The sequence below is a fragment of the Grammomys surdaster genome, unplaced genomic scaffold, assembly GCF_004785775.1.
Source record: "Grammomys surdaster isolate TR1022 unplaced genomic scaffold, NIH_TR_1.0 721, whole genome shotgun sequence".
Classification (NCBI taxonomy): Eukaryota; Metazoa; Chordata; class Mammalia; order Rodentia; family Muridae; genus Grammomys; species Grammomys surdaster.
This window is the reverse complement of record NW_021605140.1, coordinates 2,665,277-2,688,117: the sequence shown is the minus strand read 5'-3', so window position 1 is coordinate 2,688,117 and position 22,841 is coordinate 2,665,277. Positions and strand designations below refer to the sequence as shown.

General features: G+C 40.0%; 1 protein-coding gene and 1 pseudogene across 2 annotated transcripts; one reads left to right on the top strand and one right to left on the bottom strand.

Moving 5' to 3' along the window:
* Positions 1-8,455: 8,455 nt before the first annotated feature.
* LOC114633609 (cytochrome c oxidase assembly protein COX16 homolog, mitochondrial) lies at positions 8,456-21,007 on the bottom strand. Its single transcript, XM_028782185.1, has 4 exons — positions 20,772-21,007; positions 16,659-16,730; positions 12,258-12,320; positions 8,456-8,704 (listed from the first exon to the last, which is right to left on the bottom strand). Exons 1-4 carry the CDS (start codon positions 20,838-20,840, stop codon positions 8,588-8,590), a joined length of 321 nt encoding a protein of 106 aa, XP_028638018.1. The 5' UTR covers positions 20,841-21,007; the 3' UTR covers positions 8,456-8,587.
* On the top strand, positions 11,004-11,741 carry LOC114633606 (annotated as a pseudogene). Its single transcript, XR_003713213.1, has one exon. The product of XR_003713213.1 is annotated as an H/ACA ribonucleoprotein complex subunit 2 pseudogene (transcript).
* Positions 21,008-22,841: the final 1,834 nt, after the last annotated feature.

Below are 22,841 nucleotides of genomic sequence, written 5' to 3'. Positions count from 1 at the left end.
AGAAACAAATCTAGCCAAAATTGAAGTTCTTCTTACAAATGATAAGATTATGTCATTATGGGTGATCAATAAAAATTGACAAAGAGCTTGTAGCAAGTACTTGGGTAAAATTACTAATAAATATTGAAAAAGCAAATGTATAGGGTTTGTTTTTAAAAAACAAATTAAATTCTTCAACATATTGTAAAAAAAAAAAAACAAAAAAAAACAATTCCAAAAGCACCAACATTTTATAGTGATACAAACAAAATGGGGGTGACAGGTTGTAAGTCAGATAAAATCAGCAAGTTTATCAAGAGTCCATATACATCCACTCAAAAAATCAAAATTGTATGTAATCCTTATGGTTTTATTAGATTATCCTGAATCTCTCAACATAATTACTAATTCTTTTTTTTTTTTTTTTTTTTTTGGTTTTTCAAGACAGGGTTTCTCTGTGTAGTTCTGGCTGTCCTGGAACAACTCACTCTGTACACCAGGCTAACCTCGAACTCTTGAACTCAGAAATCCGCCTGCCTCTGCCTCCCAAGTGCTGGGATTAAAGGCGTGCGCCACCACTACCCGGCTACTAATTCTTTATATGCAAAAAGAGTTGTTTTGTATATAGAGATTACTAAATTTGTACCTGATAACTCAAAAATAACTTTGTTGTTTATACAATTGCAACAAGCCATCAGAAGTAAAAAACTATCTATTATACATTTCTCATGTTTGGCCTCATACATATTTACCCAGTCCATTAGCTCAAAAAAAATGACTAATTACTAATTTATAAAAATATGTTAAAAGCCGGGCGGTGGTGGCGCACGCCTTTAATCCCAGCACTCGGGAGGCAGAGGCAGGCGGATTTCTGAGTTCGAGGCCAGCCTGGTCTACAGAGTGAGTTCCAGGACAGCCCGGGCTATACAGAGAAACCCTGTCTCGAAAAACCAAAAAAAAAAAAAAAAAAAAAATATGTTAAAAGCCTCCAATTTTCATGAAAAACATCATATTAATTTTAAAATGTTTTTTTAAAAAGGTTTAAAAAATTTCCATCACTTGACAATGAGCCAAAAAATAAGAAGAAGAAGATAGTAAAAATATCCTACATGTTCTTTATACAACCAAATTCTATTACCTGCTGATAATAAACCCTGGGATTTACCCCCCAAAATGACTTTTCGTAGACAGATGTTTTCCATTTTACAGAATTTGGAAAACAAAAGTATATACCCCATACCATTGACACATACTTAGGGTTTCAATGGACAACTGCTCTAAGTTCTGAAAAGGCTGTGTAATTACATGTTTATTTGAAATAATGGCAAGTATAGAGATACCTGCATAAATTAAACCTGACAATGCTTCCACATATGTTTCCAATAAGATGAAGCAATTCTGTGCATATTACAATATAAACTAGATTACTGGAATATCACATAATACCACAGGACAAGCAGTTATAGAAAGAACCAATCTTACCTTAAAAGAGACGCTTATTAAACAAAAAGGGAGAGTAAAAACCCCCAGGGACAGACAAATAATGCTTTGTTAACTCTAAATTTTCTTAATGTTGGTGAAACAGGAACAAACAGCAGCTGAGAGACACTGGGTTATCAAAAATAAAACAAAACAACAACAACAGAAAAACAACTGAGGGACTAAGCCAAACAATATACTATAAAGATATACTGGCATTAGAATAGAAACCTGCATCCCTTCTTCTACATATGTTAGTGTATAGATCTGATGATAAGCTTGGGAATTCTATACTTAGTGTGGTCTGTTGCTTTGTGTTTCCTTGCGAGCTGAGCACTGAGCGAATGCAGAATTTAGTTGTAACTTTGCCAGTATGTCTATCTAGAGACCTGCTGCCGTTTTTTGTCTTCTATGAAAATTTCTGTTGCCAAGAAAGAATTACAATTTTGTCTGACAGATTGAAGTGGCATGGTGTATTCTTGGTTATCAAAATCCTTGTGTAGCGTGGGGTTTTTAGTTGGTGAATATGCACAATGTGGGGAAAGCATGGTACATACTGTATAATCTCAATTACCCAAGTGTGTGTACGCTTGCAGGATCTAGAACGACATATTGAGCCTAAGCTGCTTGTGACTGAGTGACTTTGTTCTTGCCTTCTTGTGTTTTGTTTTCTGTAATGTGTATATTAAAAAATAAACGAAAGCTTCTTTTAAAAACTTAAAAAAAAAAAGAATAGAAACTTGCCATAGTTTTAAGATGGGACATGGTTATGTTTGTGTATCTAGAGGGAATGAAAAAATATGGTTACCAACAAAACATAAAAATTAGATCTGACAAGGGAAAACCTCAGCTGAGTCATGAACATCTTCACAAAGCAAACAGCTCAGATGATTCACTCTCTCAGACTGTCTCAGTTACTAATTTCTCCAAAATATATATGCAAATCAACTTCAAAAGGGCTAGCTCAAATGATCGATCACACAGAAACTGAACAGACAACAAAGGGTCTTGACAAACAACACATAGATTTGACAGACAACACTGAGACTGGATAATGCAGAAACTGGGCAATAAATGCGACAGCTAGCTTTTTAAAAACTAACCATTCCCAACCCCTCTGACTCCAAACAAAAATCCGTCATTTCAATTCAGCAAAAAGTAATTATATATAAAAGTACCATTGTCCTGACCCCTTAAGCTCGGGTGAATGGTTTTGGTCATTTAATGTGTTATGTTTATTATCTATCTAGGATGATAGGTTGTTTTGTGTAATTATTGTTATTTATAAAAATTTAAGGTTGTTTTGCTTAATTATTGTATATTGATAGAAATTTAAGGTTGTTTTGTTAGACTATTGTTTGGCTATCATATATAAGCTGTTTAAAGAGTTATGTAAAGTTGTAGTTTTATGGTTCTTATAATGTATTTCTACATTATATTATATTATTATATATATTATAATGTTGTTTAGTTGTGTATAGATTAATATTATTTTTTAAAAGAGACAATTTTTTAAACAGAAAGGGGGATATGAAGTGAAATTTTCTGGTTTCTTTGGAGATTCAGTTGTGTCATGTGATTTTTGGGGGTGGGGGAACTATCTTATGAGAGGATGTTTTTGCTGAAGCAGACATGTGGGAAGATGTTTTATTGAGAGCACACACATGGTATTTTTCTGGAAGCTACCTGAAAAGGAGGCATGTAATGTTTTGTTAGAGCAGACACTTGAGAAAACATGTGATGTTTGAAAAGAGTATAAATATAACCCAACAGACAGTGAACAATGCTTCAGCTTGCCACTCTTCCCTGGTCTTGTTGGGCTTTGCTGATGCTGATCTTCACTGTGTGGCATTGGTTTGCCTTGCCACTCTTTGCTGATCATTGTTTGTCATGACTTCAGAGAGAAATGCACCAAAGAACTTTTGGTGGTGGTGTTCCAGTCACTGCTTTCATGGCCTCAGGCCAATTGGCAGAGCCTCATGGCTTCTCGATCAAACTCCCATTGCTGATTTGTGAATAGTGTTTATGAGTTGATCGAGCTACTGCTGCTGATTCGTGTGAACTGAACTGCTAATATCCTGATAATGAAGATTGGATTCACTCCAAAGAACGATTTCTAACAAGTCCACATCCTCCTTTGCCTTTAACCTTTCCTTTCCATTACCTCTGGTGGGTGGTGGGCTAGAAGAAAGGTTATAACATTTAAGTATACTTATTAGAGTAGATTTTGAAAAATGTTAAGCCTACACTTTTTACTAATGCTTTCTCTCACTATGAGCAGAAAAGGAACACTGGCAAAAAATTTGAAGTCATTTTTTGGGAGAAATTAGCAACAAATACCACCACCACCCCCCAAAAAAACAAGCAATTTCACTTTGTGAAAAGAACTAATTAAATTCTCCTTTATATTGTAAAAGAGACAGCAATTTCTGGCACCCCTACATTCTATACTAATGCAAAGAAATCAAGAAATCAGAAAAAAAACAAGTAGAGTAGTTCAGAACCCTTATGGTTCAGTTCAAAAGTCAAAGTTATATTGATGTACATTTGGAACTTTTAGGTTCATGGTCCTGGTATTTGAGGGAGCCCCAAAACTAGGGAAAAAGGGAGAGATTCCAGGCAAATGAGGAGAGATCCCATTCTGAGGAATAGACAGGTAGGGAAACTTAGGCTGTTGGATGACCATATTGACCCATGAACTATACTGCCTCTGAGGTCCATGAAGGTGCCTGCAGTCCATGCTTTGGCCAAGAGTCATATTAATATCTATGGTCTAAGCTGCTGTTGGAGAGCATGTTGATGTCTGTTGTCCATGCTGCCAACAGAAGCCATGTGGATGTCTGTGGTTCAACGTTTCAGCAGAAATCACATAGAAGTCCATATCCCACAGGAAAACATGTTGATGCCCATCACCTGTGTAACCACTGAAGGCCACTGTAGCACCATGAAAGGACAGCATGGTTTCTGGTCGAGCACTGGTGGCTGGATATCACAGGAGACCCTGCAGGGTTCCCTGCAAGGGATGGCATGCATTTTGCCATGCTCCCAGAGTCCAGGCTTCTGACATGAGGCCACAGATCTCCATCCATCCATACCTTTCAGGCACGTAAGACAATGTCCACTAGGCCCTCCACAGGTAGAGGGCGTGACTACAGGACACAGAACCTCAAGACAGATCTCCATATTAATGAGATACCTAAAGGCTAGAGGGCATAACCAATTAAACATTCCTTCCCAGACCCTCCTCCTTGCAAAAGGTATTTAACCTCAGGCCTGCCCTGAAAATACTGGGGTATAGTTTCTTCCATTTTCTGCCATGACAATAAACATTTTAAGACCATGGACTATCTTTTTCTTCTTTGGGAACCGCCATGGGGAACCATGGAGAAGGTTTTCATACCGAACAGCTATCTAATCTCCAGCTGACAACCTCTCTATATTCTCAACCATGGAGGCCCAGCAACCCAAGTAAGCAAGCTGAGCCAGCCGTGACCCAGACATGCAAGACTATCATCCTCACAGGATGCAGCCAGAACTTCTCCCCTTCCCCCGAGGGACCTCAGACTGTGTTCCCCCACCTCGAAGGGAGTCGAGTGCTGCAGCTTCTCATAGCCCAATGTATGTTCTGTGGTGGAGTGAACACAGTCAAATTCCTGTGCCTCTATCCCTTTGAGCAGTGGCCCAAGCCCATTGGAGGGGCAGACATGGGACCCACAATTCAACCCAACAACAGACCCATGCACACTCCAACCCAAAAGGCCATGTGGATGCTGGTGGTCTGTGCACCTGTTTGAAACCATGGTGATGTTCATGAACCAGACCACTACCAAGGGCATGTTGGTGTCTATGGCCTATGGCCCAGAGGCCACGTTGATATCTAGGGCCTGTACTACCACCAAGGTCCATGAAAGTGTCCATGGCCCATACTGGAATAGAGGTCTGTGTTGATGTCTGTGGTCTGTACTGCCACCAGAGGCCATGTTGATGTCCATGGTCCAAGCTGTTGCCAGAAACCAAGTGGAAGTCCATAATCCATGTTCCAGTTAACTGTAAAGTACAAGGAAGCTACTTTTTTTTGTTTTGTTTTTTGTTTTTTTTTTCAAGACAGGGTTTCTCTGTATAGCCCTGGCTGTCCTGGAACTCACTCTGTAGACCAGGCTGGCCTCGAACTCAGAAATCCACCTGCCTCTGCTTCCCACGTGCTGGGATTAAACGCATGCACCACCACTGCCCGGCAAGGAAGCTACTTTTGCAGTGGTATTAATGACTGTAGACTCTCAAGTTGAGAGAACTATAGAAGACTTCTGAAACAACTCCTAGCTCCATCACCACCACCACCATTCCATTGACTAAAAAAAGTGACAGCCCAGAAAGGAAGCCATCAAAGAGAACTCTTTTAAACTTTAGGTAAGAATGCTGAAGTGTAGTTCTCCAAAACTGATAGCTTCTGGCAGGAGTGAAGATAGGGAAGGATTTAGTTTTCTTTAAGGAGCTGGCTATTGAGAGGCTGGGGGAAGGGGGGGGTGTTAACCATCCTCCACTAAGTATACAGTCAATACAATTTGGACCTGTTGTTTTTTTCTTTTTTCTCCTTTGGAGGGACTGGGGGGAGGTCACAAGGGTTGGGAACAGACCTGAGAGGACTAAAAAGTGTGTGTGATCAGGGTGCAGTATGTGAAATTCCCAAATAATCAATAAAAATATTGTGTCAGAGAAAAATCAACTTTATTGGGGAAAAATCTTCTGAGAATTGTTTCCTCTCAGTCAGGACACAGAAGCCATGGTCCAGAAGGAGCTGAGGCTTCATCTCATGCTGGAAATTCAACTTGGTAGTTTAACAACCACCCAGGTAGTACTGGTTTTAAAAGTTTGAATGGGGTCATGGAATATAGCTGAGATGTGGCTTTGTTTAGCAGGGCTGGAGTCCCTCAAGGGAGGCAGAGAGAGGCCATGAGTGAAAGTACAGTCTCAGTTGTAGTATAAGGCCCAGGATTGAAGAGGTCATGGAGAAAAATCAAGGGTTGGCACTGTGGCAGGGTCAGGGAACTTGAAGACAGCCCAGAAGAAGCTGACATAAGTGCAGTAGGAGACCCTAACATTTTAGAGATAGTAGTACCAAGAGAACAGCCAAGGACAGTAACTGTGGAGTAGGCCTCGGTCTATGAGATAAACTGCATGTGCTTGTAGCTGGCAGTTCCCAAGAAGTAAAGCTAGCTGTCTAAACCCTTTGGAGCCTGGAAGATCATGAAAAGGTCCCAAATGTCAAGCATCAAACTTTGTACACTGTTGAATTTGGATTTTGATTTTATTTGATTGTGACTGTGCATGTCCTAGTTCTTCCCTCTCAGGGTTAAAAAGTCTTGAAGTTCTTTGTCTTTAGTTTTGTTCTTGTTTTGCCTTACAGGAGCCCACAGTTAGAGAGATTTGGGGTATTTCAGAGAAAGTTTGGAATTTACCTGTGCACTTTGGGAGGGGCCCTCTGGTCTTCATTAGTATGTAAATCCCTAGGGCCTGAGGCCTATAGTCTGGCCTACTTGACTGAACAATGTAATTCTACGGAGACTGGACTGCTTTTCAGGACCCTGGGTTCTTAGGGCAAGCCAAACTTCTGCCGGTTCTCACGCAGAGTCTCGGGGTTCTAGGCGACTGCCCAACCATGACCCAGTTTGAAAGAGACTTTGTAGTTTGAAAGAGACTAGGTATTATAAAAAGACTGGACATTTAGAGTGTTGAAATTTTTAAAGACTGTGGGACTTTTAAGTTAAATGTTTTACACTGTCATATTAATACTAGCATGACACCATGGACAAACAAGAAGGGTTGTGGCTTAGAAGTGCTGTGTTGGTGTGTCAAACTGACAAGGGGCAGATTATTATGGTTGATTTTCATATCAACTAGATACAAACTAGGGCTATCTAAGGAGAAGAAATCATAATTCAGAAAATACCTTTGTATGACTGGCTTGTAGGCAAGTCTACAGGTAATTTTGTTAAGTGACAGTTGATGTGGGAGAACTGCTCACTGTGAGTGGCGCTACCCCTGAGTGATCCTGGGTTGTATAAGGAAGGAAGTTGAATAAGAAATAGGGAGCAAGCCAGGAAGCCATGTCCTCTATGTCCTCTGTATCAGTCCCTGCCTTGAGTTCCTACTCTGACTGAGAGTGTAAGCAAAATAAACCCTTTATTTTCCAAATTGCTTTTGGTCAGTGTTTTATCATAGCATCAGAAAAGTAACTAAGCCACTCACTTTGAAGTCAGTTTGTAATTATCCATTAAGTAATAGTCTAAGATTATTAAAACTAATGTGTTGAAATAATTAAAATTGACTGAGGAAAAAGTGGGGTGTTTTTATCATTTGGGATAGTTACAGTGGGAATATCTCAGTTAAAACTTCAGGTATTTAGAATTCAGCATTAAGATCACACAAGGTAGAGAACTGAGACTGCCTGAACAGAAATAAAAGAAGAAAATGAGCCACTGGTTTTAAAAACAAAACTTTTACCTTTCCTTCCATTTTGCTCAAGGATCAGACTACAGCAGATCTAACAAACAAACTAGAATCAACTCGCAGACTATGGTGATATATAACATAGCCATTTGATAACCTCAACAAAATGTCGAATCTTTTTACCATCATGCACTGCTTATCAACAGGCTTCAGAGGATGATTTATAAAGCATTAGGAATAAAACACAAGACCATCACTAGATTATGATCACTTATTTATAGGCTTAACATAAAGTCACTATTTTATTGGGAAAATCTAGATCTAAGCCTATGATTTTCATCAGAAACCAAACTGAGGTAACAAAAATGTTCTAGTGTTTGGAAAAAAGAGTACGAGTGGGTCATAGGAAAGTAGAATGCATGGCATGTTATGGAAGCAGTAGTCACAGTTTTTTTATAGATTAGTAGTGGGGTGTGTGTGTGTGTGTGTGTGCGTGTGTGTGTTCAACACTACCATTTTCATTTGCAAGTAGACTGAAAAGCATACAGACTTATATTTGACTTATATTTAATCAAAAATTTCTGTCATTACATTATTCCCATCCAGGTTTCCACAGGTCTGAAATCTTCTTCCTACAGATAGAGGTGAGAACATTCCATTGAAAGACAAAAACAGAGCACAGTCAGGTTGTCTTAGGCTTAAGAGTTTCTGGGTTTCGTCCTTGGAGGAGTTGAGGATCTTCCCAAGGCCTTGGACCTCGAATATTCTTCCAGTTTTCAAAAGTGGAGTCCTTTATTTTCTACAGAGCCACAAAGTTAAACATATTAGTTCAAAAGCCCAGAGGCTCTGACTGACATTATCACTAAGTGGTGAGCAAGTCAAGGAAAACCAACAGGCTTAAGGACAAGGTCTGCAAACAGACCAATTCCAAGCCAACATCTGGGACTCCCTGGGTTTAGAACTTTACTTGCTTGCCACAGAGAGATGTTACATCTACCTTTTCCCATAATAAGCTCTCAGCAGCAGAAGGCGTTTACACTCTGATTCTAAGAGCACAAAGAACGGAAAGAGAATGGGAAAACAGGAATAAATGTGAAGCTGTTCTAGTGTAGCAACAGCTGAAAGGCTGGTGTGGGTCACAGTAGAAAAGAAAAGAACTAAGGTGCAGACCCTGGCATCTTCACAAGAAAAAAGAGGACCAAAGTGCCTTGTTCTGCAACCAGGAAATGACACTGGGCTTCAGGATGAAGTCATTCTCTTCAGGTAACCTGAGGAAAAGTATCCATCCTATGTAGAACCATTCAGCTATACTGATGCACCATAGCTTCCCTTAGTCTTAACTGTCTCAAGCACAGAAAGGAGGCTGGAGAAAAGGGGGGGACAGAAGAGTTCCTTTATCCTCTCCAATAGTCACTTTTATATACCAGCTTCTGTTCTGAAATAACTGAGGGAAGAGAACAATGCTATGAGATCAATGAGTAATTTATATCCAAAAATGGAGAAAGTGGCATATGCCTTCCTTGATGTTTAGGTACAAAGTATTACCTCTTTTACTGAAGAACCATACAATCTTTACCAAGTAGCACAGGCCACTTTGGCATTGTCTCTCTTATAAGTGATTGCTAAAAGGCAAGACAAAATATTCTATATTCAGTTCTTAACTTTTATGATTCCCAGATAAGGCCTCCACAGCACAGACTGCCCAGACAGTGCTCACTTCCTCAGACAGACCAAGGCTTCAACAAAGGACAAGGAAGCAGGAGGTGAAAGTGCTCTTCTTGAAAAGTTAGGAGTGTATGTTAAATATATATCTGGATGTACAAAGTGCTATTAATTTAGCATAAAGATTTTCAAGTATGGCTACAAAATTATCTAAAGCAGCAGTTCTCAGCATTTCAAATGCCACAGTCCTTTATTATAATCTCTCATGTTGTGGTGATCTCTCAATCACAAAATTATTTTTGTTGCTACTTCCTAACTGTAATTTTGGTACTATTATGAATAGTAATGTAAATATCTGATATTTCCAGTGGTCTTAAAGAGGTCATAACCCATAGGTTAAGAACTACTTATCTAAAGGCACTAAAAGGCCTTTTAGTTTGTTTTGTTGTTGTTTTGTTTTGTTTTTTGGGTTTTTTTTTTTTTTTGTGGTTTTTCGAGACAGGGTTTCTCTGTGTAGCCCTGGCTGTCCTGGAACTCACTCTGTAGACCAGGCTGGCCTCGAACTCAGAAATTTGCCTGTCTCTGCCTCCCAAGTGCTGGAATAAAAGGTGTGCACCACCACTGCCCAGCCTTTATTTATTTTTTGAGACAGAGTCTATATAGCCCAGGCTAGCCTTGAACTCACTATGTAGTCTAAGTTGGCTTTGAACTAAAAGCAATTCTAGTGCCTTGGTGTCTTAGTTGGGGTTTTACTGCTGTGAACAGACCGTGACCAAGGCAACTCTTATAAGGACAACATTTAATTGAGGCTGGCTTACAGCTTCAAAGGCTCAGTCCATTATCATCAAGGCAGGAGCATGGCAGCATCCTGGCAGGCATGGTGCAGGAAGAGCTGAGAGTTCTACATCTTCATCTGAAGGCTGCTAGAGATGACTTCCAGGCAGCTACAGGTCTTAAAGCCCACGCCCACAGTGACAGGCCACACCTCCTCCAACAACTATTAGGAGGCTACATGTCCTAATAGTGCCTCTCCCTGGGCCACGCACATACAAATCATCATGCTTGGCCTCCCGAAAAACTGGCATAGCAAATACGTGCCACCATTCCTGGCAAAAGTAATCACCATTATCCAGGTATGTTAAGGTATACATGCTTATTAGAATTTAAAATAATTCTTAAGATGTGAGACAAAGTTGACATGACTGAGTCATGGGAACATATTGTGTTTAGGGGCCATTTACAGGAAAGACTTCTTGTATAAAATCTACAAAATGTGTGTTTGGCTACATGTCAGGCTGTACACACGTGCTAGGCAAGACTCGAGCCTCACTGTCTAACACCCAGTGCTATAGGACTTATTGAGGAGCACAGGACATAGTGAGGAAATGCATTAAGAACTGGTCTCCAGGAAGGTATCTGGAAGGCGGCGACCGCGTGGTTACTCTGTGCCCTAACTGAGTTGTAGTTGTTAAGATGACCAAAATAAAGGCTCTTCTCGAGGAGTCTGAGGCGCAGGCGGAGGGCGGCAGCGAGGAACGCACGTACGAAGAGCTGCTCGTCAACCTGAACCCCATCACGCAGCCCCTGGCTTCCCGCCGCCTGATGCGAAAGCTCTACAAGTGCATCAAGAAGGCTGTGAAGCAGAAGCAGATGCGTCGCGGGGTGAAGGAGGTTCGGAAATTTGTCAACAAGGGCGAGAAAGGGATCATGATTTTGGCAGGAGACACATTGCCGATTGAGGTATACTGCCATCTTCCAGTTCTGTGCGAAGACCAGAACTTGCCCTACGTCTATATCCCCTCTAAGACGGACTTGGGTGCAGCCACTGGCTCCAAGCGTCCCACTTGTGTGATCATGGTGAAGCCCCATGAAGAATATCAGGAGGCCTATGACAAGTGCCTGGAGGAGGTGCAGGCACTGCCCACACCTCTGTGAGAGACTTGGGCTGCAACCCAGCCCCTTTTCCAAGAGATGCTGGGCTGGCTGCAGGCGGCTGCCCACCCTAACAGCATCTCCCCGATTTCTTGATGTGTGAGTCTTCCCAGACAGCTCCAGCAGCTGTTCTTGGAGGTCGAGCCAGCATCTTTGCCATCATTGCCGTCTCCTGTTGAGCTTTGATGAAGACAGTTCCAAGAATATGGCATAGAAGTAAATGCTAAGGCGAAATGTGAAAAAAAAAAAAAAAAAAAAAAAAAAAGAACTGGTCTCCAACCCTGCCAAGTACACACCTCCTGTCAGGATTCTCATGCTACCCTGACATCCAGCTAAGACACTCAAGAAAAAAACTTTTTGACTCACAGCCCCAAATTTAAGACCAAACCCTGGCAACATCCTTGTGTGTGTGTGTGTGTGTGTGTGTGTGTGTGTGTGTGTGTGTTGGGGAGGACATTTAAAAAATGAGGCCTACTGAATTACTGAGTTACTGAGCACAGGAAACAACAGAGCTTGTCCCCAGAATCTCCTTTACCAAACAAAACAATCAACAAAAAGCTTACAGACATGAAGTGCTGTACTGGTGAAACTTACCTGAAAAACTCCCAGCCCTTCTGGTTCCAAATTTAAAATAATTTAGCAAATACCACAAATTCAGATTAAATTTATTTTTTCTTCACTGTTAATTTATCTTGAGAAACAGAACCAGTCATGACTAATAAGAATGTTACAAAACATAGAATATTAACATACTATACCTCATATTCTGACTCTAAAGTTATTTTATTCACTTTCAATTTTTTCTCCAATTCAGGATCAATCTATAAAAAAGAAAAAAAGAACATATATCATTTAATTCTTTTACATTCATTTTTCACTTTAATTTTTTTTTTCATTTTTTACTTTTAAAAGTCATAGGAGAGCAGAGACTGAAGGTAAGGCCATCCAGAGAGTGCCCCACCTAGGGATCCATCCCATCTGCAGACACCAAACCCTGACACTACTGTGGATGCCAAGAAGTGCATGCTGACAGCTGGTACAGCTGTCCTCTGAGAGGCTCTCCCAGCGCCTGACCAATACAGATGCAGATACTCACAGACAACCATCAGACTGATCCTGAAGAAGAGTTAGGGGAAGGACTGAAGGAGCTGAAGGGATTTGAAATCCCATAGGAAGAAAACAGTATCAACTAACTCTGCCCACACACACATCCCAGTTCCCAGAGCTCCCAGGGACTAAATCATCAACCAAAGTGAATACATGAGTGGGTCTGTGGCTCCAGCTGCTTGTGTAGCAGAGGATGGCCTTATCTTGAATGGGAGGGGAGGCCCTTGGGCCTGTGGAGGCTTGATGCCCCAGTGGAGGGGAATGCTAGAGCGGTAAGGCAGGAGTGAGTAGGTAGGTGGGGGAGCACTCTCTAGAAGACGGGGGATTTACAGAAGAGAGAACAGGAAGGCAGACAACATTTGAAATGTAAATAAAATAACCAATTAAAAAAAGGAGAGAGATTATATAATCTAAAAAAAAAAAAGAGCCATGGGAGAGCCAAGCATGGTGGCACAGCCTTTAATCCCAGCACTAAGGAGGCAGAGACAGGAGACCTCTGTGAATCTGAGGCCAGTCTGCTCTGTAAGGAGTCCGAGGCCAGGCAAGGTCTCAATGAGACACTGTCCAAACAAATAAACAAACAAACAAACAAAGTCATAGGAAAGACAGGTAAGAAAGTTCAACCAATGTAAAGCATATGTCAAAATCTCTAATGTCAACTGTGATAATTAATTCATAGTGATAACTAAAACAGAAGTCCAGCCACTGACATACATTGAGGAATTGTCTACGAGGCATTTGACATGTACATATACTGTTTAATGCTCATAAAACCTATAAGATAAACATAAATTTCATCCTCATTACTACATGTATAGAAAGTAGGACACAGGAAGTTGAATAACTTGTAAAAGACACATATTGATATTAAGCATTGGCCCCCTGCCTCCAGAGGCAACATTATTCACCCACCGCCAGTGTAGATTTTGTAGTACAGAAATATTTAAAATGTTACTATATAATACACTTGAAAATAAAAGAACCTTTTTCACAGACCAAATAAAGAGTTAGAAATTTAGGGCTACATAGTGGCACATTGAAATTTTTGTCTATTGCCTGTGTGTGACAAAAAAAAAGAGTGTAACTGGTGAAATAAACAAGACACAGTACACAAACACGCTGAGTATGAGTGACTTAACAGGGCCTACAAACAAAGTGATGGATGAGCCAGGGGTTCAATCCCAGAATTCCACTAGAATGATGTATGATAGAGACAAATGTGACAAATCAAAAACGGATAAATTATGACAAGTAGATCTAAAAATCCCAAAACATATGTACCTGAGCTTCCAGAATTATATTAGTGCTATTGGTCATGTGCCATTTCTGCCTTATCAGCAAACACTATCCTATTGTATAACACTTCCATAAACTATGCTCTTGTGTTTCTACTTTCTCTTCAAAGTGAGATTCAAAACAAAATTAATTAATTAATTAATTAAACAAAATAACTCAATTAAGTCTTCGGTTTAGGGTTTCTTCCTAAGAGCTAAAAATTGGAGTTGAAAGTCATTTTCCCGCTACTGCATTTGCCAAGCCTGGAATAAGTACAGAATCATAACCAAGGGTTATCATTACAGCCAGCTATCTCATGCTTGCTCTCATAAATGAAATCTAGTAAATAAATAAATAAATAAATAAATAAGGAGAGAAAGTAAAAGGAGGATTATTAGAAATGTGCACTGGGAACAAAGAGAGGAAAACGTGGGAGATAAGAAAGGATATTAGGAGTGTGGTGGTTTGAATATGCTTGGCCCATAGGAAGTGGCACTAATTATGAGGTGTGGCCTTGTTGGAGTAGGTGTGGCCTTATTGGAGGAAGTGTGTCACTGTTGGGGTGGGTTTTAAAGTCATATGCTCAAGCTCTACCCAATGTGAAAGAGAGACCACTCCTGGATGCCTTTGTATCAAGATGTAGAACTCTCAAATCCTCCAGCACCATAATTATATCCTTATGGGAGATGAGACTTTTAAGTAATTATAATTCACAAAATGTTCAAGTCACCAAATAAAAAAATGGATAAAATATGACATAAAAAATTCTCTAGAGTATTAAAATACATAATAAAAGAATTAGATGAACAGTTTAGAAGTAAAAAATTATGTACTAAATCACAAAGTAAAAAGAACAGGGTTAGTAAGAAATCCATCATAACAAAAGACAGATTTAGTAATTAGAAGATAAAACAGTAGAGAGAATCCAGGGATGAGTACATACACAAAAAGAGTTAAGTGTAGATTAACAGTACATCCTGCGGTGCATACAGGCTATGAACTTACACACAGTTTAATAGTACACTCTACAGCTCTTACAGCTCATGAACTTAGGCACAGTTCAATACTACACTTTATGAATCTTAAAGTCTCATGGAGGAAGCAGAAAGAAAACTGAGGTAAAAACATTTTTAGAAAGCATCAATTTTTTGTTTTATGTATCCCATGGTTTTCCTTAAAATCCTCAAAGAATCCAAATGACAGTCTGAAACTCCAGTTTTTTTCCACAGTGGAGTACCTAAGAGTTAAGGAAAGCAGTTCTTGCTGCCATGATTCAGTATCAAGCCCTCTTCTCCTCCCTCTTTATGTTGAAGGTCAAACCCAGAACTTGCTGGGACATTAGGCAAGTGCTCTACCACTCAGTTTGATCTCCAGGCCAAGCAATCACTGTGTATAAAATAATAAAAAGACCCTTGATAAGACTGGACAAGACCAACTATGTTCCTGCTGGGCAAAAACATGTCTAGTATCAGAACTTCCCCTGTTGGCCACCACTAGGCTATATCTAATTGCACCTCATAAATTGGAAAAATGGAATTTTAATAAGTTTTATAGACCAGTCAAATAAAAAATATGATAAGTAAGTATGGTATATGCACAAGCTAACTCAACATTTACGATTTGAGGTTAAGTATTGGTGTTTTAAGATGAACCAATTTAGGACTGATTTGTAATTACCTGCCTGTTTCTTCCTGGACATGTGGGATTCAATCTTCTTATGTGTTTTCATCCCCATATCCAACTGCAATTTCTTTTGTGTATTGTGTAGTCTGCTGTTTTGGTTATTAACTCACTAATTCATCTGTCATTACAGTAACATGATTATTCAACTTTCTTTGTCAGTGATGTCTGGATAATATCAGCACTACTATTATGATTATTTTTATTTTCATTATCTGATCTTGAAAATAGGGTCACAATGTTTACACTAAATATTAAGCTAGTACTCTCTTGTTACAAAACGCAGTAGGCAAGTCAAAGACTGACCTACTCACATGTACTTAAACTGCAAACTTAGTCATAGTACTTGGTGGGGTACAACAAAGGAGGGTCCATTACCACAGTGAACAATGCTTAATGCTTGTACTGGCCTATAGTGGTCCATTATATATTACTTAGAAAAGCCTTCAAATATCAGGTATGTGCTCCCTCTCTCCAAATTACAATATATTTCTCAATTAATGAACCAGACTTCCTATGTAACATACAGCACAAATTTGAGAGTGAACGTGTAATTACAGAGAGTAAAAATCCTAGCTCTGTCCTGGCATACCCACATGACTGCATGCAGGATAGTATAGCTTTCTGGGCCTTTGTTTCCACACTTGTAAAATGGAGGTCCTAGTATACTCCTACAATAATACAGATGCTATAAAAGGATAGGTGTCTTCATTTATAATAAAATATTTTATTTTAGTATCAGTTACTAATGAGAAATGGCAATATACTTATAACATCACTGCATTACAATGGAACAGCTAATTTATAATTAGAGACGGAAAACTACTGATCCATGTTCTTTAGTTTCTTAAGAATCCAAAAGCAACTACATCTGAGAGTATTTGGGGAGAGAAACAACAATATTACAAGTAAATACAGAGAACTTTCCCCAAACGCTTGATATGATTCACTTCCATAGATTCACATTAGTGATATTTTAAACAAGAAAAGGTACAAAGACCTGCTATTGGATTTGCAAGACAAAACAGATTAAAATTGCTAAGTGAACTGAGCATGTAATTCTCCTACACAAGTCAAACACCAATTATAGTTCTTACCTTAACTGTCACAGCATCATATCGGATTTGTGAAAATTCCCGAAGACCAAAAGAACCTCCAACAACCAGCAACTGAAACAAAGGAAGGGAACAGCTACATGAACTAGAAGGGCAACTCTGACTAGCCCTTCAGTTAAACAATGCTTTAGACAGACTATAAATAACCTACAGATTATTTTTCTAGAAAATTATTACTCATTTTTTAAAAGCAGATGTGGCAGGTGTTACCATCAAAGGCATTCCAGTGACACCTGAAACCTGAACAAATATTAAACCCTAAATACACTATGTTTTTTTTATACATAAAGACATGTAACAAAGTTTATTTCTCAAAATAGGTACAATAAGATTAGCAACAATAACAAGTAATAAAGTACAACAATGGTAATATATTGCCATCTTAAAGCTTATGAATTACTTACATCTGGAATTTTCCATGGGATTTTTCTCTTTACTTTTTCTTTTTTCTTTTCTTTTTTTTTTTTTGTTAACAATAGACAAGAAGCAGCAAGTGAGATGTCAGTAAGGGAGGCCACTATACTATCCTGGAAAAATTGTAAGATCGTAACTGATGTTATAAATCAATACTATATATGTATTTGACTTTTCTTGTTTACTTTTTTTTTTGAGACAGAATGTGATGATTTAAATAAGAATGGCCCCCATAGGCTCATATATATGAATGCTTAGTCATCAGGGATTGGCACTATTTGAAAGGATTAGGAGGTGTGGCTCTGATGGAGAACTTATATCACTGGGGGAGGCCTTTGAGGTGTCAGAGCCTAGATAGCTCTCTCTTCCTGCTGCCTGCAGGCTTAGATGTAGAATTGTCCAATCATTTCCCCAGCAGCATATCTGCCTGCATGCCACTGTACTCCTCAACATGAAGACAACGGACTGAACCTCTGACACTGTGAGCCAGCCCCAGTTAAAGAGTTAAATGTGAAAAGTTGCCATGGCCATGGTGTCTCTTCACAGCAATAGAAACCAACTAAGGCACAGGGTCTCCATAACCAAGATAGCCTTGAACTTGGTACGTGCCTGAGGATCGCCTTGAACTTCTGATTCCCCTGCTTCCAAACTCAAGAGGAAATAAAAGCACAGCCAACTAAATGATAGTCTACTGTTAAGTATTTTGGAGTGGACTTGTCACTGTACTTAAATCCCTTTAGAGATGTATGTAACCTTAGAAGGTAAACAAACAGAAATGTCATTGGTTAACTAACTGATCAGACCAAGTTAAAAAACCACAAATGTCTAACTCTATCCAATTAAGTTATTTTTGTAGGTTTTGTCTATAATTTTTTATATTTTATTCTATAAAATATTATATATTATATATATTATATTTTATAGAATAAAATACAAGTATTATATATTTTCTGCCAATGTGGCAGGACAGAACTCTTTGAACCTCTTCGGGTTCAGAGTGCTGTTTGATTCATGAGCCTTCTTTGATCACACAGAATCAGTAAAATTTGTTTTGCTTGAAATTTTAATTTTTTTAAGATTTATCTTAGTATTTGTGCATGCATGCGTCCATCCATGCATGCATATGTGTATGTATGCATACATGTGCCTATTTATGTGTCAGTACATGTGAATAACTGTGGAGATCAGAAGAGGGCATCAGATACCTGGGAGCTGAAGTTATAGGCAGTCTTGAGCAGTTGGACACAGCTGCTGGGAAACTATGGCACTCTGAAAGAGCAGCGAGTACTCTTAATCAGGGAGCCACCTCTCTCATCCCTTGAGTTTTTAATACTATAACTATATAGAGTACACCAGGAATAAAACTCTGGCCTTATCTACATAGAATTTCTTTCAACTTTATGACTTTGCAAAACTGGACATTTGTAAACACTGGCTCTTACTTTCTTAACAAATTATAGAGTCTTGGAGCATATGCCCCATTCTTCTGTATGCAGAAACCCTTTCAGAGAGCTTCCAAACTGCTACTGCTGTTTTACCAACGAGTGAGCTGGCTACAATCCTCACATCAGAGATGAATAAGCTAAGCCATTAGGGGCAAAAAGCTTGATCTCCATATAACTGCTTAAGTAATTAAATAGAAAAGGTATAAAAACATAAAATATAAATTTAGAATCTGAGGTTCGTAAAAGCAACAAAATTTCACTGTTATAACTTTAAAACTTCTGACAAAAAGAAAATGAAAAACAAAACCAAATAAACTCAGAAGGTAACAAATGGGGAGAGCATCTGTGGTGTGTGTCCATGATGTGCACTCGCGCACACACAGGTTGAAGGATGAAAAGCAAAACAAAACAAAAAAATCATCAAAACCCAGCATTAGATTTAGAGTCTCTGTGTTCATTAGATCAGTGGGTCAGCGAGAGGAACTGCTCTGCCTTACCTCGGTGCTTTTCTTCTAAGAACATTCTCTCCTCCTGGTTCCTCTCTTACAACCTAAAGATTCACCTCTCAGGTTTTAGGGCCCTTCATCAACCCCCATGATTTCTAGGTAAATAGCAGCCACAATAAAAGTTTGTATGTAACAATTATACATATAAATATTCTTAGCTACTTTTTAAAAAAATACTAGTTGGGATATATAAGATCAAATCAAAATAGCTGCTTTTACACATACATATAACATGTAATTATGTTATATATATATACACATACACATATATATATATAAAAACATGGAACAATAATATTTTTTTTAAGTCATGAAATTGAAAGGGAGAAAGGAATCACAGGAAAAGGAGGAGGGGGAGAGGTAGAGATAAAAGGATTTAAACCGTGCTTATCTATATTCTCAATATATATACATATTAATTTTAAATAGAAAGAATGCCATTTTGCATAAAGACAAGGTGTGTGTGTGTGTGCATGAAGCAAACAGAAATGAATGACTAGCTATACATCTATAAGGAAAAAGGTCATAATGACTAACTTCATCTGAAGAACCTGCTTTTGTTACATGACTGGAGGCTTCCTTACTGTGCCAGAGCACACCGGACTATGCGTCATAAAACAGAAAAGGAGACCCCCAGAACTCAAAGGAAGGTTTCTCAGGTTGGGCATAGAAAGTGCTCTTTGTTTAACTTGTGGAAGGGCATCTGGAAAACAAATTAGGCATAAGAGTTTTGTCTACACAGAGCTCCAGAGTATGCCTTCATAAGACTGATATGACCATTTAAAAACTGACCAAGAAAGAAATTTCTATCTGGGAAAGAGCCTTTTTCTTTCTGATTAGCTCCAAAAAAAAAGAGAAAAGTACTAAGTCTACATAGAAAGCCTCACCTTGAGTTTTTTTTTCTTTCCATAACATCTTGACTTTTATGATTTTGAAAGAAAATCAAATTGGCCCCCACAGCGACAGATAGTGATTGCAAGTCAGTAGCTAAAATCCGTGTTTTTGAATTGCAGAGGAACTTGGAGAAAACAAATTTTACACATGCCTTATGTACATGAATTGCTGTCATTTACGAATGCTTACCCCAAAACTCTTAAAGCAGATTGCAGACTTCCCTAATTATCAAAACAAAATCCAAATACAACAAAGACGACTGGGGAAAAAAAAAAACCACCAACATATTACGTTTCTAAAATCAACCTTTTAGCAGTGCTTACATACAAAAGCCGGGAACTTCGCACGTGCCAAACCTCACATCAAGTAAAATGTCTTGTATTTTTAAAAGCTTTTGTTTATTTTCCTTAGTATAACTTCGGAATATGTAAAGCAAATTAACTTATCAATGATCAAACAACAAATGAATATAATTATTGGGGCTCCGCACTTGATTAGTCTTCTTGACAAAACTCAACGTCTAACCCAGGAAAGCTATTGTAAAACCCGGATAGTAACAACCCGCGCGTTCAAGGAGGGAAGGGAAAAGCGGGAACCCGAGGTACACTTTTGAGCGTAAACTAAGAAAAACAAAAACCTCAAAGCTCATGTCTCTCCCAGTCCCCTCCTACCACAGACATCGCACGCACACACACACACACATACACACACACCCACACACACACCGACACACACGCAGCAGTATCCGGAAGACAGAACCAAGGTGCCACTCAGTCGAGGAAGGCCCGCCCCTTCCGGGGGCCCAGACACGCTCAGCTCGGGCCGCAGCCACTCACCAACATGGGAACTCCGTAGCGAAGGGTCTTGTTCTTACGCAGAGCGCGCAACACAGCGGGCGAAACCATGGCAGAAGCTGCGGCCGGTTCAGCCGCCTCCAGAACGACCCCAGCGCGGCCGGAACACCTCTCAGGCGAAGTTGTAGACTCAGCGCTGGCTGTGGGTGCCAGGTCCTCACCTGATAGGCCTCCGCGAGCCAAACGTAATCAGTTATTCTTAACACACTCCCGCTTCCTCCCTCCCCCGGAAGTCGAGGCCACTGAGCTTTGGTTCCGGGGCACAGGATACACCGGGTGCAATTTGGGTTTACGATTTGAAAACTCTGTAATTTGCGTATTCTGCATCTTGACTGGCGGTTTATGGCTCAGTAAACTCAGCTAAAGGGCGGGGCTGGTTCTAAGCTAATGCACAAGTAGCACCTGGTTAATGAAGACTTTTTAAGTCGTGGCTCATCAGTTGTAACTGAACTTTTTTTGTAGTTGTTCTTTTATTTATTTACATTTCAAAGTTATCCCCCTTCCCGGTTTCCCCTCCACAAACCTCCTATCCCACCCCCTCTCCCCTGCTTCTGTGAGGGTGTTCCCCACCCACTCCCGCCTCCCGTCCTGGCATTCCCCTACATTGGGGCATCAAGCCTTCACAGGACCAAAGGCCTCCCATTGAGGCCCGACAAGGCCATCCTCTGCTACATAAGCAGCTGGAGTTATGGGTCCCTCCATGTGTACTCTTTGGGTGCTGATTTAGTCCCTGGGAGCTCTGGGAGGGTCTGGCTGGTTGATATTGTAGTTCCTCCTATGGGGTTGCAAAGCGGTTCTTTCCCTAACTCCTCCATTGGGGACCCCATGTTCAGTCCAATGGTTGGCTGCAAGCATCCACCTCTGTATTGGTAAGGCTCTGGTAGAGCCTCTCAGGAGCTATATCAGGCTCCTTCCTGTCAGCAAGTGCTTCTTGGCATGAGCAGTGATGATGGCTGCATAGGTATTATCAGCAATAGGTTTGGTGGCTGCATGTGAGATGGATCCCTAGGTAGGGCAGTCTCTACTCCACTCTTTCTCCCTCTATTTCCTTTAGACAGGAGCGATTCTGGGTTAAAATTTTTGAGATGAGTGGGTGGCCCTATCCCTCAACTGGGGCCATGCCTAACCCCTGGATATGGTCTCTACAGGTTCTCTCTCCTCTTTGTTGAGTATTTCAGCTAATGCCATCCCCACTGAGTCCTGGGAGCCTCTTGCTTTCCTGGCATCTAGCACTTTCTCTTGGCTACCCCAAGTTCCCCATCCCCCATTGCTACCTACCTCTGTTCAATTTCCTGACCCTGACTCCGTACATCTCCCCTGTCTCCTTCCACACCTGATCTTGCCCCCCCTTTTCCCCTCCCCCCTCTCCCTCTCAGGTCCTCCCTTTCTCTCCCATGATTATCTTGTCCCCCCCCTTCTAAGTAGGACTGAAGTATCCACACTTTGGTTTTCCTTCTTGAGCTTCATATGGTCTATAAATTAGTTGTATTGTGGATATTCCGGGGTTTTTTTTACCCCAATATCCACTTATCAGTGAGTACATACCATGTGTGTTCTTTTGTGACTGGGTTACCTCACTCAGGATCATATTTTCAAGTTTCATCCATTTGCCTGCAAATTTCATGAAGTCCTATTCTTAATGAATGCCTGTTTTTCATTGGCTATGAAACTACAACTTATTTGTGTGCCTCTGGATGACTTAAGGAACACGGAAACAAAAAAGAAGAAACCGGCCATCTAATAGGGACACAAACTAGAATGTATGATAGCTTGTGTGAACAAAACACCCACCTTGTCATTTTCCAGGAAGAGCCAGAGAACCTTTGCATCTGCATCTGCCTCTGCCTCTCTGATGCCACTGATATGCTTCTGGAGGAACCTCACAAGTTGTCTCCACAGGAGAAGCTACACACATCCCCTTAAGCTTAGGCTAACATCTATGTCAGGGGGAAAGAGGACATAAAGGCAAAGGGAAGAGGACATGATCTTAAATTAATCTTACACAGCACTGGAAGACAGGTTTATACATAATGAAAATATCCTCTTGGCTTT

What these genes read in the sequence shown, in the direction of transcription:
- LOC114633609 (XM_028782185.1), bottom strand. Translation starts at nt 20,840, where the DNA reads ATGGTTTCGCCCGCTGTGTTGCGCGCTCTGCGTAAGAACAAGACCCTT. An exon ending in GCTACGGAGTTCCCATGTTG is followed by an intron (nt 16,731 to 20,771) that starts GTGAGTGGCTGC and finishes CCTTTGTTTCAG; the next exon opens with TTGCTGGTTGTTGGAGGTTC. An exon ending in ATGATGCTGTGACAGTTAAG is followed by an intron (nt 12,321 to 16,658) that starts GTAAGAACTATA and finishes TCTTTTTTATAG; the next exon opens with ATTGATCCTGAATTGGAGAA.